Source organism: Chinchilla lanigera, unplaced genomic scaffold, assembly GCF_000276665.1.
Source record: "Chinchilla lanigera isolate Chin_1 unplaced genomic scaffold, ChiLan1.0 scaffold00014, whole genome shotgun sequence".
In the NCBI taxonomy this organism is placed as follows: Eukaryota; Metazoa; Chordata; class Mammalia; order Rodentia; family Chinchillidae; genus Chinchilla; species Chinchilla lanigera.
In genome coordinates, this window is record NW_004955415.1 from 33,062,787 (window position 1) to 33,080,374 (window position 17,588).

General features: G+C 57.8%; 2 protein-coding genes across 2 annotated transcripts; both read right to left on the reverse strand.

Annotated features, from left to right (window-relative positions):
- Nucleotides 1–265: 265 nt before the first annotated feature.
- Ptger1 (prostaglandin E receptor 1 (subtype EP1), 42kDa) lies at nucleotides 266–4,794 on the reverse strand. The gene is made up of 3 exons (XM_005381104.2): nucleotides 2,745–4,794; nucleotides 941–1,896; nucleotides 266–574 (listed from the first exon to the last, which is right to left on the reverse strand). The coding sequence occupies exons 2-3, from the start codon at nucleotides 1,877–1,879 to the stop codon at nucleotides 308–310; spliced, it is 1,206 nt and encodes a 401-aa protein (XP_005381161.1). The 5' UTR covers nucleotides 1,880–1,896; nucleotides 2,745–4,794; the 3' UTR covers nucleotides 266–307.
- Nucleotides 4,795–4,902: 108 nt separating this feature from the next.
- On the reverse strand, nucleotides 4,903–14,963 carry Gipc1 (GIPC PDZ domain containing family, member 1). Its single transcript, XM_005381102.2, has 9 exons — nucleotides 14,856–14,963; nucleotides 12,198–12,247; nucleotides 11,865–11,943; nucleotides 8,247–8,566; nucleotides 7,601–7,786; nucleotides 7,344–7,524; nucleotides 6,552–6,664; nucleotides 5,750–5,831; nucleotides 4,903–5,660 (listed from the first exon to the last, which is right to left on the reverse strand). The coding sequence occupies exons 4-9, from the start codon at nucleotides 8,529–8,531 to the stop codon at nucleotides 5,509–5,511; spliced, it is 999 nt and encodes a 332-aa protein (XP_005381159.1). The 5' UTR covers nucleotides 8,532–8,566; nucleotides 11,865–11,943; nucleotides 12,198–12,247; nucleotides 14,856–14,963; the 3' UTR covers nucleotides 4,903–5,508.
- Between the last annotated feature and the right edge of the window lie 2,625 nt (nucleotides 14,964–17,588).

Consider the following 17,588-nt stretch of genomic DNA (forward strand, 5'->3'; position numbering starts at 1 on the left):
TCGGTGGGGCTCGCTTGAGGGAGAGCAGCCAGGGTTGTGCCGGGGCGTCGGGGCCCCCAGCACAGTGGGGCGAGGCGTGGGCGCCGGATGTCGGGCGAGCTCAGAGCCATGGTGAGCTGAATGGGGTCCATGTGGACTCAGAGCGCCGCCCTCCCCAGAGCACTGGTGCCCTCACCCGGAACGTAGTGAGTGGCCTCTGCGATCAGGGCGCCTCTAGGCAGCCACACTGGAGCCGCGGCCCTGATGGGACAGACCCACCCCAGGCTCTGGAAGTGGCTTTATTGCGTGCAGCGGGTCGGCCCTGCGGTCAGCAGTGGCCAAGGCCACTGTGCCGCGAGCTGCGCAGTGAGCTGGCTTCCCAAGCGCCTTTGGTGGGGCCCAGCTCGGTGGTGCCACCCTGGGCACCTGCCCTAGGGGGGAGCACGCGGAGCAGCTGGCGCAGCACAGCCTGGCGCAGCAGAATGTACACCCACGGGTCCAGGATCTGGTTCCAAGAGGCGAGACGCACGGCCAGGAAGAGTGGTCGCTGCAGGGAGCTGGGACTCCAGCCCCCAATGGCCAGCACCACCAGCACCTGTGGGGACAGCGGTGTCAGAGGGCTGCACGAGCCAGGCGGGGGACCCGCAGGGACTGAGCTCTCCTGAGGGGTGAGAAAGGATTCAATCAGGCAGGGCTGCTAGCAGAACCCAGGACAGAGGGGGAAGAGCAAGAGGGGACGGGGAGGAAAAAGTCTGAGGACTGGACCACCAGCAGGGGGAAAGGGGTGTGCGTGGGTGGGTGAGGTGTGCTACAGAGACCCCCAGGGAAGAGGAGAAGCATAGAGCTGGGAGGAAGGGCTTGCAGAAAGGCGCCCGAGTGGAGGCAGAGCCTCGGCTGGGGTAAGGAGAGGACCAGCGCCCTTGAGCTTGTAGAAGGGGGGGGCGGGTGGCCGTGCCCTCACCAGCAGGGGGCTCCAGCAGATGCAGGACACCACCATGATGCCCACGAGCTGGCCAACCATCTCCACGTCGTGCGCGCGTGTTCTACGAGCCGAACCGCCGCCCCGGGAGCTACGCAGGGTGGCAGAGGCCGAGGCGATGGATGAGGCCGACGAGGCGGAGGCTGAGCGCGGCGCCCAGCGCCGGCGGCTGTCGGGGCTCACGACCTCGGGGAGCCGTCGGGAGCGGTGGCGGCGCCAGCGTGCGCGCAACAGGGCCAGACCGCTGAGCGAGTTGCACACGAGTGCCGCGAGGAGTGCGGCCAGGCCGAGTCCGGCGAAGAGGCCCGCAAGCACCGCCTGGCGCCAGCCCCCGGGTGGTCCGAGACCAATGAAGCACCAGGTACCAGGGTACTGCAGCTCATAGCGCCCCACGTGCGCCAGCGGCAGCAGCGCCACGGCCAAGGCCACCGCAGCCAGCGCGCCCAGTGCCATGAGCGCACGGGCCACCGATACGCGCGCCGCGTGCAGCAGCGGGCGTGTGAGGCCCACGCAGCGCTCCACCGCCATTCCGCAGCCCAGCAGTAGCGGGCACAACCCGAAGAAGACCATGCAGCCCCCAAGGAAGTGGCAGGTCCCGCCGGCCGGCGCACGCCCCGCCGTGTACAGGCGCAGTACCAGCGCACCCGGGATCACGTGGCCCGCCAGGTCTGTGGCCAGTAGGCTGGCGACAAACAGCAGGAAGGTGGCGGCAGAGCGGCGGCGCCGCAGCCGGCCTGCGGCCTGTGCCAGCAACACCAGGGCCAGCACGTTGGACACGGCGCCCAGAGTCATGGAGAAGATGGGTAGCGCTGGCGACGCGCTGGGACCACCCGATGGCGCCGACGCGTTGGGGACCCCGGGCGCCTCACACGTGCTCGCCTCGCCGGGCAGGCTTGAGTTCAAAGGCCCGCAGAGGCTCATGTCAGGTGCCGGGAGGGCTGGGTAGGAGAGAGGAGGGCTCGGTGAGGCCGGCTGGGGACTCGGTGCCGCCCCGTTCCCAGGTCATGAGGCTGTCAGGCCCCCGTTCCGTCGTGACTCCGAATGACCTGGGACCCCCGCAGCCTCTCCCTGTGCTGCCTCTACCCGCACTGTCCCGAGTACCCGCAACTTCAGCCCCCGCAGCCGCAGCTTTCAGCATCTCAGCTCTGGGCCTCACGGGCCCAGCTGCCCCTGCTTCCCGCTCTTACCCAAGGGAATTTCTGGCTCACGCTGACCCTGTGTGAAGATGGGCCCCCAGCCTCTGACTGCGCCTGCTCTTCCCTGTAGCCGTGTCCTTCCCTGCAGTGCTAGCCTCAGCGCCCCTAGCTCTACTGCACTGTCACGAGCACCTCTCTCCCCGTGGCCAGGGCCTGTCCCCAGGACCCACCTCTACCTGCCGTGTCCGTGTCTGTCCTCACAGCCCCACCTGTCTCTCACAGTCACGGCCCTGTGGCCACATCACTGCATCCTATTGTCCCCAGCGGTCCCATTTCCGATTTCCATGGCAGTCTCTGTCCCCAAAACCACACCTCTGTGCCTTACGCAGCACAGCTGCAGTCCTGCCACCCCATTCTCCTGTCCTAGAGGCTCAGGCAGCCCAGGACCACACACCCACACCCACACCCCTCTGCCGTCAGGCAGTGAGGGCAGACAGGCAAACTCCCCCAGGGCCAGATGAAAAGGGAGGATGGAGAGACAGGAAGATGGGCAGGAACGGACTGGGGAGTGCGAGCCAAGCAGGACCGGACCAAGGTAGCAGTGGTCCCATCCCCTGTGCCCTCTCGTACCCTCCACCCTTCCCTCTTACCTGGTGCTGCCTGGGACACCGGGCCCCCATGGCCCCCATGCGTCAGCGCCCACCGCGCCCGGCTCTGGCCAGGCTGTTCCTGCCCGCCCTCTTCCTGGGGCAGCTCTCAGCTCCCGCCTCCACCGCGCCCTGCTGGCCTTCGGGGCTGCTCCACTCTGCGCACGCCCACTGGGGGCCTCCAGGGACAGAGACCCCCTCTCTGCGCTCCTGACTCTGGGAAGGGGCCACTCGGGGCCCCGGCTGCCCTCCTTCTCCAAGGGAGGCTCCTGGGAGTTGGCTTGGCCCCTGGGACCCCCTCCTCCTGGCGGGGCGGGGGCAGCCCTCCCCAGGGCTCGGGCTTCTTGCCCGCCTCATTAATAAAGCGGATAAAATCTAAACACTGGAAAATATGAGCATCGCCCAGGGCGGGCTGGGGAGGCTGCAGGGGGTGGTGCTGCCCCCAGCAGGGCTTTGGGGCTGGGGGGCCATTCGCACAGGGGCTGGGGGACAGCGCCACCCCCTGAGCCTTTGTGGGTGTCGAGATGAGTGACAGTGGCAGTTTGGGGAGGTCCAGCCTGGCTGCGACCTGCCCAGTCTTTACACCAGGGCCCAAGCCCAGACCACACCCAAAGGAGGAGGCAAGGGCCCCAGGGAGCTGGGAGGTCTAGGGACCAGGCCAGTGCCGCATCCTTCCCCGGTGTGTTGAACAACATGTCTGACATGCAGGCCAAGACATCTTCACACCCTGCACCCCAACACACAGCCACGCCTCACCTCCAGCCCTGAAAAACAGGGTCATAGCCTTGGGGGACATCCATGCAGCCTCACACCCCAAGAGCTAGCAATGGCCACACCTGCCCCTAAGATACCATTGTTGTACCCAGGAACTCACTGAGTTGCTTTCTTTTATTATTATTTTTGGTACCGGGAATAGATCTCAGGACCTCGCACTTGCCAGGCAGGTGCTTGTGCCGCTGAGCTACATCCCTAGCCCTGAGCTGCTTTCATTACCCAGCATGAAGACCATCCTGGGTGGCTGTGACACCAGCCACTTCCCTTGACACCCTGAAATGCAGCCCTCCAGAATGACCCTCATTGCACCCTCAAGTGCTGGGTGATACAGGGTCACCTTTGAGCCCTACTGTCAAACCTCCAGGTCAGGGGTACACTTGGTCCACCCCAGACATAGGAGTGCTACTACTGCCCCCCAGACCTGGCCACACCCCAGTACCTACGGCACCAAGGCTCAGAATCTAAGACTAGACAGCTCACCCAGAACGCTGGACACCCTGAGACCTGGCCAGTTACACTCCTCCCTCCAAAATAGCAACACCCTGAGAAATGGAAACTGTCAGACTCCACAGCTCCAGATGCCACAAGCTGCACCCTGGAACACAGATGGTGGTCCCCACTCACCCATACCCGTCACCACCCTCACTTGACTTGTTCACCAGCCAACACCTGACAGACACTTGTCCTGCTCACAGCCACACCCCTAGCACCAGAGCTGTCCCCCAGCATACACTCAGCACCCCCACATGCCTTGGATGCCCCCAGTCATCAACTGTGGCTCCCACCCCACCCATGAACACAGGCCTGGGCTCGGACACACCCCCACCCAGCAGTCCCATGCAACTGGGGTGCCAGCTGGACTGGACTTCCCCGGCCAACAGCTCAACTGGCCCCCAAACATTCCTGCCCCGGCCCCATCCTCTCCCTTCCCTGCAGGTCTGGCCCGAGTCCCACCCTCCCTGTCTTTGATCCCTCAATCCCAGGATGAAGCCGGCTGTCAAAACAAGGCCGGGTTTATGTCCCACGTGAAGCACTGCACCATTGATGGCTGTGGACCTTGAAAGTCCAGCATTGGCTGGGGGCTCGAGGCTGGGACTGACACATGCCCCCAGGCTGGACTGACAAAGGTGCAGGGCAGGGGGCTGGTGGGCAGGCTGGACGGAAAGGGTGTAGGATTTGAACCATCCATCACCAGGAATCTCACGTTGCCTGGAAGCCTCGTGGCCGGCAGCCAGGAGCCGTGTCGGGAGGGCGGTGGGAGAGGGTGGTGGCCCGGGGCCAGCTCTTAATTCAATTTGGAGCTCGAGGAAGATAGATTTCAGCTGCTGCGTTCTTTCCCAGCCCCAGCCCACCCCGCACCCCACATGCCCAGCCACACAGGTCCCAATCCAGATAGCTCCTTTATGTTCAAGACAGAAATTCAGATACAAAAGCCCCTGCCATCGCTGCCTCTGCCTCCCTCCCTCCCTGGGGCCTGGAGGGTGAGACAACAGGGTTGGGGGATGGTTGGGGGGTTCACAGCAAACTCTTCCCCAACATGGAGGTAACAGACTCCAAGTCAGGGGCTCCTCTTAGGAGGGGGCATGGGAGGGGGTTATTGCATTTGCTGAGGGGGACCCCACCTGCATTCCCTGTGTTAGGAAACCCCAAACAGAACCTAGGCCCTAGGGAGATGCAGGAGCCACTTGGCAGCTGACAGTGGAACGTGGCGGGGGGGGGCCGCCCAGTGTGGGGCCCTCCCCAGGCTCCTGATCCAGCTGAGGTAGGGGGCGAGGGAACCCAGCCAGTCTGGGATCCGGGAAGACCGTGGTACCGACTGGAGCAGGCAGGGCTGGGGTCCCCTGCTGCTGCTGCTGCTGCTGCTGCTGCACACCACCCTCTGACCACTGAGCTCCATCTACGAGCTCCAGCTGGACATGCAGGGTCCCGGCCTGGTGTCCCCTCTGGGACCTCCAGCAGGCTGGCCCTGGTCACTGAGAGGTCCAGTGGGTTCCTAGTAGCGGCCAACCTTGGCGTCCCCAATAGCACCCCAGACGTCAAAGACGAACTCGTCCGGGAAGGCAAAGTCACCAAGCTGTTCATCGAGGGCCTCGGCCAGCTCGTCTGGGTTTCTTTTGTCCTTCCCCAGCTCAACCATGGTGGCTGCTACACCGGCAGGGGACAAAAGGGAAACAGGGTAAGAGGGCCTAGGCCACCCCCAGCCCCCATTACCCCAGCCCCAGGCGCCCACTTACCCAGTTCGGTGTCTCTGATCCCCATGTAGCTCTCCAGCAAGTCGTCCACCTTCTCAATGGCCTTCTCCTCAAAGGCTGAGGGCTGATGCAGGGAAGGGATGGGCACATCACAGTCATCTAACGGCCACCGTCCTTCCTAAGTGCCTTTTCTTTTTGGTTGCAGTACTGGGGATCACATGAACCCAGGGGCATTCTACCTCTCAGCTCCATCTTGGCCTTTTATATTTTATTCTGAAATGGTCTCACTAAGTTCAGGCTGGCCTTGAATTTGCAATCTTGCCTCCATCTTCCCGGTAGCTGGCATTACAAGTGTGTACCGGTGTGCCAGCCTATGCATCCTTATTTATCTGCCCTTCTCCCAGCTTCACACAGATTTCCATCCGCATGTAATCTTCATGGCCACCCAGAGAGGAAGGTATTTGGTATTATGACTCCATTTTACAAATGGGGAAACTGAGGCCTACTTGCCCAAGAAAGGTCTTGGAGGTGGCAAGAGTGGACTGAATACAGGTAGCTGCTCAGCTAACAGGTCAGGCAGCCCCTATGAAAGTGCAGGGGAAAAAAAAAAAGGTGCAGGGAGCCAGGCGGGCATGGTGGCGCACACCTGTAATCCCAGCACTCGGGAGGCTGAGGCAGGAGGATCTTTGTGAGTTTAAGACCAGCCTGGGCTACAAAGTGAGCTCAAGGCCGGCCTGAACTGCATAGCAAGACCCTGTCTCAAAAAGACAAAAAAAAAAAAAAGAAAAGAAAAAGAAAAGAAAGTGCAGGGGAGGGGGCGCTGGCTTCCTATGGGGACACTCACCAGTTCCTCCACTGTAGCGGGGCCCCGTGATCGCAGCCGGAGGGTCCCTCGGCCAGTGCCCAGTTGTAGGCCGGAGCCGGGGCGGCTGCCCCCTGAACGCTGGCTGATCATGTCTGTAGGAGGCAGGGTGAAAGGCAGCTCAGCTGAAGCCCTGGTCAGGTACCCAGGTACCTAGCTTTGCACAGCACCCCCCAACCTTCAAGCTTCTCCAGATGCCTGTAGCCTGAGGGGTGGATGCCAGGAGAGCAGGACGATGCAAGAGGGGCAGCTGGGGCAGGCCTGGGAAAGGCAGGGGAGGACTGGAGGAGGGAAAGGGCCCCGGCTCAGGCCCAGGCCCAGGTCCTTCAGTCTGCGCCCCTGGCTGGGGGTACAGCTGAGGGCCACAGACCTGCTCTACCTGCCCAGGGAAGAGCTTTGAGTCCCCTGCCCCCACCCCAGGGCCTGGGGCCCATTCCTGGGAGTCAGTGAAGCCAGATGGCAAAGTGGGGGGCTGGCGCAGGGCAGCCAAGCCTAGCCTCTCAGAGCTGGGGGGCTGGCTAGGGTTGGGGGCGCTTGGCTGGGCTAATGGCTCCTGGGAGGTGGGTGTGGGGCAACTTCCTCCTTGTCCCTGCAAGCAGGGCAGACAGCCAGCACCGCTTCCAGGCCAGGGCGGAGCTGCACCGCCCCGCCCCCCCGTCCCTGCTTTCTAAGGCGCTCGTCAGGCTTGGGTGCCACCTGCTGGTGGCTCTGGGCCCTGCAGCCTGGACTGGGGTGCCAAAGCTGGGCCACCCGCATTCTCCACCTGGTGCTCACCAAAGGCCTTGCGAGGCTCTGTGAGCTTCAGCGTGAAGGTGCGGCCGCGGGGCAGCTCCTTGAGCAGCCGGGCCACCTCGTAGTGGCGGCAGCCCAGCAGACTCTGGCCATTGATGGCCTCGATCATGTCACCCACACTGACGAGCTGGATGTGGTCGATCACACTGCCCTCCTTGATGCGCTGCGCAAGGGGAAAGGGGCGTGAGCCCGGGGTCCCTCCCACCACACCGCCCGCCTGGGCCGGGACCGTGGCGGACCTTGATGAAGGCGTAGCCTGCGCCGTTGTCAGTGATGGTCAGGCCCAGCGCGTCCTCTGACTTGAACACCTCCACCTCCTTGCGCTGCCCCTTGACGTGGGCGAAGATGAAGTCCTCCAGCCCGATCTGGCCGCCCAGCAGCTTGTCCATGTCCACTTTGTGGGTGTTGAGTGTGCAGAACATCACCTGCGGGGGGCACACACCCCTCTGTCCGTGCCCCTCTGGGTCCCTGCGCTAACTGCCCCGGACGAGAGGTGGGGAGCGGCTGGGACCGGGAATCCCGCCCTGCCTCAGCATCAGGGCTGTTTCCAGGCCACGAAGCCAATTGGGGGGCCGCTGGGGAGATGCCTGTGGGGTGCGTGAGGGGGCTCAGACCCCACCCAGCCAGTCCCCATGAGCTTGCTCCTTGTCCGGCTGTCTTTGGACCCCATGGGCAGGGCTGGAGCGAGGCACGCCCCCATCCGACTTCCTGCTACGGGGCTTCCGTCCCTCAGTTGCTGGGGTGCAGACCTCCAGGGCACCCTGGAATAGCCGTCAGTTCTCTGGAAACTACTGGGGTTGGGCCCTCCGGGGGCTCATCTTGTAGATATTGCTATCAGCACCCCCCACCTGCGCCATGCGGGTCTCCAGGCTCCTCCCCGCTCACCTCGGCGGGCGGCAGGCGGAAGGCCTCCGCGATGCGCCCATACAGCTCCTTCACGTTGCTGAAGCCCTCGATGCGGCCCGTGGGGCTGCCGTGCGCCAGCTGCGTGTGGAACACCAGACGCGGGCGCAGCGCGGGGGGCGGGGGCGGTAGTCCAGCCTGGGGGAGCCCCGCGCCCACCCCGCCCAGTGGCCCCTGCTCGCCGCCGAGCCCGCCGCGCCCTGCCTCGGCCTCTTCATTCTCCACCAGCGGCGGCGCCTTCTTCCGCCGCCCCAGTCCCAGCGGCATCAGCTGAGGCGACAAGCGGGGCGACGCCCCGGGACCTGCGGGGAAAGTAGCAGGAGGATCGTTGCGAGTTCCAGGCCAACCTCGGGTAACAAGGAGTTCACTGCAAGCCCGGACTACAGGGAGAGATCTTGTCTCAAAATTCAAAAAGCAAGCGCCAGGCGAGGGTGTTGGCTCCCAGCACTCCTTCGAGACCAACCCGGGCTACATAAGCGAGTTCAAGACCAGCCTGCACTACATAGTGAGGTCCTGTCTCAAAAAATAAAAATAATAAATAAATAAATAAAAAGGAGGGAAGCTGGGATGCAGCTCAGTTTAAAGGCCTTGGGATCATTCCCCAGGACCAAAGAAAAGAAGAGTATTTGCACAGAACCTATGCCCTATGCAGTATACTTCATTTTTATTTATTTACATTTTATTTTTACAGTGCTGGGGACAGGACCCAACTCTGCCCTGAGCACCCCCGCCCCTCTGTGTACTTTAATCAACTCTGGGTGCCATAGAAATCTTACAGAGTAAATGCAGGTGACAGGTGTGATGTCCTATTGTTTGGGGGAATAATGACTTAAGTCTGAATGTGTTCTGTAAGGCAATTTTTTCCCCAAATATTTTCAATTCATTGTTGAATCTGTGGATGTGAGGTTGGTATTAGAGCACCAGCACTGATGCTGTTATTGGGGATGGAACCCAGGGCCTCGTGCCTGCTACGCAAATTCTCTACTACTGGGGTACATCCCTAGCTCTTTTTTTTTTTTTTTTTTCCTGAGACCGTATCTAACTATCTAGTCCAGGATGGCCTCAAACTCAGGGATCCGACTGCCTCAGCCTCCCAGTGGCAGGGATTACAGGTATGCGCCACCACACCTGGCCATTCAGGCCCACTTAACAGGTAAGAAATGGAGGCTGAAAGCAGTGCGGCTTCCTTTTATTTTTCTATCAGTTACAGTCATTAATGCCATGTGCTGAAACTTCTGAGTCCAACTTCAAAACCGTCAGGTGGACAGCCCTCACCTCCTAGGCTGGGGCAGGTGGGTGAACAGCTCTGCCTCATGAACTGCTGGTGGAGGTGACATGCGGCACCTCCAGGCTGAAGCACTCGATTCCTAGATAAGGACACCTGAAGCGCTGTGGATCAGCCAGCCACAGCTGACAGGGTAGTGACTCTACCAGGCCAGGACCGAGTGACCACAACACATGGAACCTCTTAGCCAGGGGTGGTGACATACACCTGTGATCCCAGCATTTAAGGAGGCTGAGGCAGAAGGATCACCAGTTCAAGTCCCACCCAGGCAACTTAGTGAGATCTTGTCTCAAAATAAAAATAGAAAGGGCTGGGAATGCATGTAGTAGTAGTGAGCCTGGGTTTGACCCACAGTACCGCAAAAACAAATAAAAGAGAATCTTTGCTGAGTTTCCATGGCTGTGTAGCAAGAGCCAAAAATAAACTTTGGTTGATTCAGAAACTAAGATACGGGGATGTTCATTACTGCAGCAAAACCTAACAGATACATAGTCACGTGCTGTGTAAGCGTATCAGCACCTAGGGCTGGGTGCAGCTCAGTGTTAAGTGCTTGTCTAGCCTGTGTGAAGTCCTGGCACCACAAGCAACAAAAAGAACCTATCAGAAATCTTCTGTTTTGTTTTGTTTTTGGCTTTTCTCCAGTACAGGGAACCGAACTCAAGACCTTGCGCTTGCCAGGCAGGCGCTTTGCCGCTGAGCTAAATCCCCAGCCCCCAAAAAGAACCTATCACCCACTGACATCACAGTTGTCGCAGTTTGACTAAGAACACTGCATGTTTACAGAACAAGAGCTCCCCCATTGATGTAATGATGTAACATATCCCATCATTAGGTAGCACATGACTGTATTTCCTTTCTTTGTTCTCCCTGTTTCTTTATGTCTCTCTCTTTCTCCCTCCCTCTCTTCAAGCAAACATGGGGGCGAGGTTGTTACTATATTCCACAATCTGGTTTTTTTTTTGTTGTTGTTTTTTGTTTTGTTTTGAGGCCAGGGTCTTACTATGTAGCCTAGGCTGGCCTCAAACTTATGGTGATCTTCCTGCCTCAGCCTCCCATGTGCTGGGATTACAGGTGTATAATATGGCTCCACACACTGTTTTAATAATATAGCTCAGTGGCACAGCTTCTGCCTGGCAAGTACAAGGTCCTGAGTTCAGTTCTCAGTACAAAAAAAAAAAAAAAGAGCCATAAAAAAGATCCCTGGCCAGAACACCAAGTGCAGTTACACAGGCTGGGCACTGCACACAACCAGTAGACCAAGGTGACAAAGAACTGAATGCTATCTTGTGCTCCGCCTGCCGACTTCCATTCCCTGGCATGTCAATGTGTCCGAAGGAGGAAGGGTATCTGTGCTAGCTAGAGCTGTGACCATACTCTCTGGAAATATCCAGTCCCAAGACAGAGACCAACAGTAAGCCAGCAAATGTATAAATTTCTAATGTCATTTCTACTAGTTCTGTGAGGATAAGAAAACAAGACTAGCTGGGTGTGGTGGTGCGTGCCTGTCATCCAAGCGCACAGAATGCACTACCAAGGCAGGAGGATAGCTCTGAGTTTGAGGCCAGCCTGCACTACAGAGTGAGACCCTGTTTCAAAAAAAAAAAAAAAAAAAAAAAATTGTAAGTCTAGTTCTACAGAATGGTCAGGGACAGCTCTCTGGTCTCAGAGACCTATGGGACAAGAGAAAGAATCCATGCAGGGATATAGGGCAACAAGGATCCTGGCAGCCGAATAGTCAGTGCAAATGCCCTGTGGTGGGGACTTAATGAGGAGCAATGAGGAAGCCCTGTGGGATGGGGAGAGAAATAGAGGGAGTGAAGCGTTCTGCACCTTGGCTTTTACCCGCTAGAAGATGGGAGCCATGGAGAGTTCTGCACTATGCACAGCTGTGTCCTGACTCAGCTCCTGGATCAAAAGATTACTATGTTTTTTTTGTTTTTTTTTTCTGTTTTAATTGAATAAAGAGTCTCACTGCGTAGTCCAGGCTGGCCTCAAACTCTAGGCAATCTTCCTGCCTCTGTCTCCCAAGTGTTGGAATGACAGGTGTGTGCCACCACAGATGGAATTATTAACATGTTGTCGGGCTGGGGATTTAGCTCAGCGGCACAGCACCTGCCTGGCAAGCGCAAGATTGTGAGTTCAATTCCCAGTACAGGGAAAAAAACAAAAAACTTGTTGTCCTGTGCAAAAGGCACTTCCAGTATGCTCTCGTCAGACCTCTTCGGGGGCATCCTGGATTCCACAGAGCCCAGGGGGGCCGCACCAACCCAAGTGCCCACCTGTGAACCCTTTCATCCATTCACTGACCCGCTCACCTGGGGTGTGTGCTGGCTACTCCGGGGCTCGGGCCTGTCCTCTTGCCACGCTTCCAGTCCAGACAGCAGTTGAGAAATCCTGTGAAATATGATCCGTGTCCCCCTGTCCTCTGCTCAGCCATGCAGTGTGCTTGTGCCCTCGGAGTAAACGCCCTGAACCATCCATCCGTCCCGCCTTTCAGTCACCAAGTCCTAGACGTCCAGTTCCCTGGACCCCAGCTGCCCGTGTCACCTCCACCCTGACCCAGCCCTGCTTCAGCCAGTCCTGCATCCTCTATGGTGAGCAAGGGGTGATCCGTGCAGATCTGAACCCCAGCCTGGTCCCTTACTCACCGCGTGGCTGTGGGCAGCAGGGTTCACTTCATGGGCCTCAGCGTCCTCATCTGCAAAACGGGCAGAGTCTCTGTTGCTCAGGCTGCTCACGGGAACCCAGACAGACTGCAGGGCTGGAGACCCACTCACCACTTAGGGGCCACAGTTATTATTCTCACGTTCACTGCCACCTCTGAAGTGCTGCAGAGGGCACCCAGGGCACACACTAGCAAGCACTGTGCCACTGAGCTGCCCTCCAGCCCGTGGCTGTCATTATTATTTTTGTTTGTTTTTGTAGTACTAGGATGGAACAAACCCAGGGCTTTTGCATTTAGCTACACCCCTGAGCCCCCTTTTAAAGATTTTTATATTTTGAGACGGAGTTTCACTAAATTACTCAGGGTATGCCGCTGCACACCTCTTTTTGTTCTCTTTTTTGAGAAAGGGTCTCACTATGTAGTTTGGGCCTTAAACTCATTATGTAGCCCACACTGGCCTCAAACTCAAAGCAATCCTTCAGCCTCAGCCTCCCCAGTGCTGAAATAACAAGCATGTGCCACCATGCCCAGCTGCCTGGCTCTCTCACTACTGTTAGATCCATCCCGGGTGTCTCCCGGCCCTACCCCGTCCCATCTAGGACCATTCCACTCCTGTCTGCCTGCCAAGGCCTGTTCCAGGCCACTTCCTCTGGGCAGCCTTTCTGGCTTGCCCCAGCCTGTGGGAAAGGCTCTATGCACCAGGCAGCTCAGGCCCATGAACTTAATTACACACTGTCCTGACAGAACTCCTGTCTTCCAGCCTCCAGGCTGTTATTTAACTGTGTGTCTCTATTTTAAAATGTAAACCAGATGACATTGCTCTTCTGCCTCAAATCTTACAACAGGATCCACCTTACAGGAGAAAAATTCCAACCCAGCACCCGCTTACTATGACCCACACATTTGTACATAATCGCCACCCTGGCTTCCCTTCCAGTCCCACCAGTGATCCCAAGATCCATCCAGCCTGCGGAGCTCAGTTGGGCTAGCTCCTTTATGTCATTCAGGCCTGGACGCCCTAAGCCACCCTCTTCAGGAGTACCCCTGGTCTACAGCTACAGCGTACGGTGCCACCCCTCATATACTATTCATGGTGCAATCTGAAATTATCTCCTTTTTTTTTTTTTTCCGGTACCGGGAATCAAACTCATGACCTTGTGCTTGCCAGGCAGGTGCTGTGCCGCTGAGCTAAATCCCCAGCCCCTGAAATTATCTCCTTTATGTTTTCCTTGTTTGTTCCCTGTCGTCTCCCTCCGCCCCATAAAATGTTAACTCCCCCAATGCAGGGATTTTTTTCCCCTTTTGGAGACAGGGTCTTACTTTGTAGTCCGGACTGGCCTTGAACTCACTATGTAGTCCAGACTGATGTCAAACTTTCAGGGATCCTCCTCACTTAGATTCCCGAGTACTGGGATTATAGGCGGGCAGCACCACATCCAGCTCAAAACAGGGATTTCTGCCTTTTTCCCTATTATATGCTTGGTACCAAATACAGTGCCTGACACGTAGTAGGTGCTCAATAAATGTCTGTTGACGCTGGGGACATCGCTTAGTGGTAGAGCACCTGTCTAGCTTGCAGGAAGCTTTGGGTTCCCTTCCCACCGCAGCAGAACAAGCGAGCTGTGGGATGAATGAGTGCATCTTATATCCTCAAGCTGCTCTTTGACCCTTCATCCTTGCCTCCCCACTCTGCCTGCTCAGGAATAGACAGGAGTTTGCCTGCACCTAACGGACTAGGTGAGACGCCAGCATCTACAGCGTCTCGTTCCTAGGAAAGGGCTGACTCTTAGCAACCCCCAGGGAGGAGCAGGAAGTAGGGACGGGAGTTTCTGGGAGCTCGATGAGGCTGGGCAGGTGGACACCACACCCAGCATGGTACTGCTTTGGCGAGAAGACGGGCAGGAGGCGTCTGATTCACCCTCGACAAACCGGCTTGGCCCGAGTTTCCAGGGAGAACGCCCAAAGCCTTCCGGGCCCCGCCGACCTGAGACCCCCACACCCTGGCTCCCTGCCCACTCTGCCCACAGATGCCACTCGCCTCTCACGACCCAGGCCTTCGGCCGCGCCTCTCAGCTCAGGGGAGAAGGGACAGGGCAACTTCTGGTTAGTGTGACCGGTGCCTGGTGACCTCCAGGTGGGGAGTAGGTAAATGCCAAGAGGTGTGGCCCAGATGTGGGTGGGCCGGCGGGGAGGAGCGCCGGCCCTGCAAGACACCTGCGCCCAGGAAAGGCGTCTGATCTAGTGGTGGAGACTTCAGTTCGGGTCCTTGAGGCAGGTTCAAGTCCCACGTCCGGAACTTTGGCGCTGTGTGACCTTGGGCTAGTCACTGCTCCCTTTCTGGGCTCGCTGCCTTCCTCGAGGAGAGGTTAGCGGCCTCTTCCTGTGCGGTGTTTTGATCCACAGACCCGCACGGTAAATGCCTTACAAGAAAGCTCCGCGGTCCTCACCTCAGACCCCAGCGATCGCCGCTCTCCCCGCGGGGGATGGCGTTTAGCCGGGAGAGGGCTCGTGCATCCCAGCGCGCAGCCTGGAGTTCCAGCTGCGGCCCACCTCGCACGATCGGGCAATCTTCGAGGTCCGAACCTCAGGAGTGCATACCGGGCCTCCCCGGGCCGTCCCTTCCCGGGCTGGGAACACTCACCTGAGTCGCCGCTGCCGGCCTGAGCGCGCCCCGCTTGGTCCTCCGCAAACTCCGGACCGGGCCTCTCCCGCAGCGGCGGCTAGGGGGCGGGGCCAGCTCATAGCAAGGGCCAATCAGTGGCGACCACCCATAGCTTGCTACCAATCGGCGCCTTCCCGCTTTGGGCGGAGCCGACGGAAACATTCCAGAGGGATCGCTCCGCCACGCCCGGCTCTCCCACACTCCCCTCCCCTCGGCTCAGTGGACCATCCCGCCCAGCCTAGGCCGGGGCGGGTTGTACCACCGTGAAGCTGCGGAGGGGGGCTCTGCGGCGGGGCCCGGACCAATCGCACGGGAGGAAGCAAGCTAGCAGCCAATGGGAAGCTGGGACCCCCAGACCACGTGCTGCTGGCTGAGTGTCTGTCTGGTGTGCCCTGGTGTTAAGGGCGGAGGATTGGCGGTAGGAGTCAGGTGACCCGAGCCTAGTTTCGGGCAGAAGACCTGAGCTCTCAGTGTCCAGAAAAGCAGACCCTTTTGGAAGTCCCTGGGTCCCCGAACAGCTTTCCCGCCTGGCTTCCTCTGTCCCAGCCCGGCCTTGCTCGGGGAGGATAGAAAGATGCATTCATCGAGATGAATAGGGAGGGTCCTGGGTGTCCTTGCTGCCTGCAAGGGACAATGGACAAAAGCATTCATTTAGGCATTAGTTCATTCATTCATTCACTCATCAGCTAATTAATTCTCCCTATGCGCCGTGCCAGGCTCCACACACGGATCGATGAAAAGCTGCGTGCACGGCCTGAGGACCAAAGAAGAAATTACAACGCACTGTAGGATAGGGCAGTGTGGGGAGCTAGCCAAGCAGCGCGAAAAGCACAATGGTTTTGGTTTTAGTTTTTTTTTTTTTTTTTTTTGAGACAGGGTCTCGCTATGTAGCTCAGGCTGTCTTCAAATTTGTGGCGATCCTCTTGCCTCAGCCTCCCGGGTGCTGGAATGACAAGCTGGAATGGTAAGCATGCACCACCACGCCTCGAAAAAAGATACAATGGAATGAGAGAGAAGGGCGTTAGGTTATATTCGCGTTTGGTTAGTTGAGCACCTACTATACCTACTATGTGCTCCATCATCGGCAGTAACCAACCAGCGTCCGAGGACAGAGGTTGAGCCTCCTGTGCCAGTCATTGTGCCCACCCTCTCCCCCTCTGCCCCTACACTAGCATAGAGTAGCATGGATGGGCCAGGTAGAGTTCTCCAGCTCTCAGGGAAGCCCAGGTCCGGGAAAGAAAAACACAAACACATCTGAAACAGGTGAGGACTCTCAGTTCCCAAAACAGGCGAGATTTTCTCCTGGTTTACGGTTGACCACTCAGCTTTTGGGGCTGAGAGCGCAGTGTGTGCTGGGAATTGTAGTTCTTGGAGAGCCCTAGTTAGAGTCTTCCACCCTGCGCGAGCTTCCTGGACCGACTAGGTCTTGGAAGTCCCCAGGGAGAGTTGTGGCGCGCTCTAGCCTCCCCACGGCCTGCAGTAGGGCAAAGTGAAAGAGGAGCCAGGGCCTTGGGCTGAGCCGCTGAAGGCCGCCTGGCTGGCCCCACCCAGCTCGTAAACACAGATCCTGCCAGGCTGGGCAGCAGAAGCAGCTATTGTCCCTCCCTTCCTGCTCTGTTGACCTTTGCCACCCCCACTGAGGGGGCAGTGCCCACTACCCTGCTGGACCCTGCCGTGGGCACTGCCTTCCTGCACCCCTGGAAAGAGAAGTGTGTGGGGATGAGGACAGCCCGACGCAGGCTGCGGAGTCCTGAGTCCGAACCCACCTGCCTCCTCCTGCTGGCTGCTAAGGAAGAGCCAGAGAGAGGGTCGTGAGATTGCCCAGGGGTACAGAGCAGCACTGGGACCTACCAACCTTATCGCTCACCAGGCACTCCTGAAAACAGACTAGGAGGCCCAGCTCGGGAGGAGTGTGGAGCCCAGTGCTACTTGTGAAGCCAGGCATGGTGGTGCGCACCTACAGTCCCAGCACTTGGGAGGCTGGGACAGGAGGATCACCATGAGTAGTTTGCCGGCAGCCTGGGCTACATAGTTCAAGTCTAGCCTGAACTACATTGTGAGACCCTGTCTCAAAAAAAAAAAAAAAAAAAATCTGTTCTGGAATGCTAACTACTACATGAAGAAGGACAGGCTGAATTAGAAAAATCACCAGTTTGCAACCATTAGAGGAATAATTGATTCGAGGCAAGGCTTATCACTGGGGAAGTGGATATTCACAGTCTCAAAGGAGTAGCTCACAGATGGCATTTTTAATTAGAACAGGGGAAAGGTAGTTTTTACAGATGTTCCTGACTTGCAGTGGTTCCATTTCCATTTTCCAATGTTATGATGGTACCAAAGGGAGAATGGATTGTGTAGAAAAGGACCGGCATCATCTTAACCAGGTGATCAAAATTAGCATTGGACTGGGCTTGGTGGCACACACCAATAATCATTCAGGAGGCTGAGGCAGGAGAATCACTTTGAGTTTGAGGTCAGCCTGAGCTACATAACGAGGGCCTGTCTTCAAACAAAACAAAAAAGTGAACATTGGTACTTTATTATTTTTTTTTATTTTAAAGAGTAAAAGAAGGATAACATAATAATAGGGGGGACTTAGCAAATTACAGACAAAATGGTAGGAAATTATCAATGGTTATTGTTTTACATATTGTTATCTACAAAATAGTTTCTCAGGAAAACAAATAGACAAATAATAGTGAGTTAGAGACA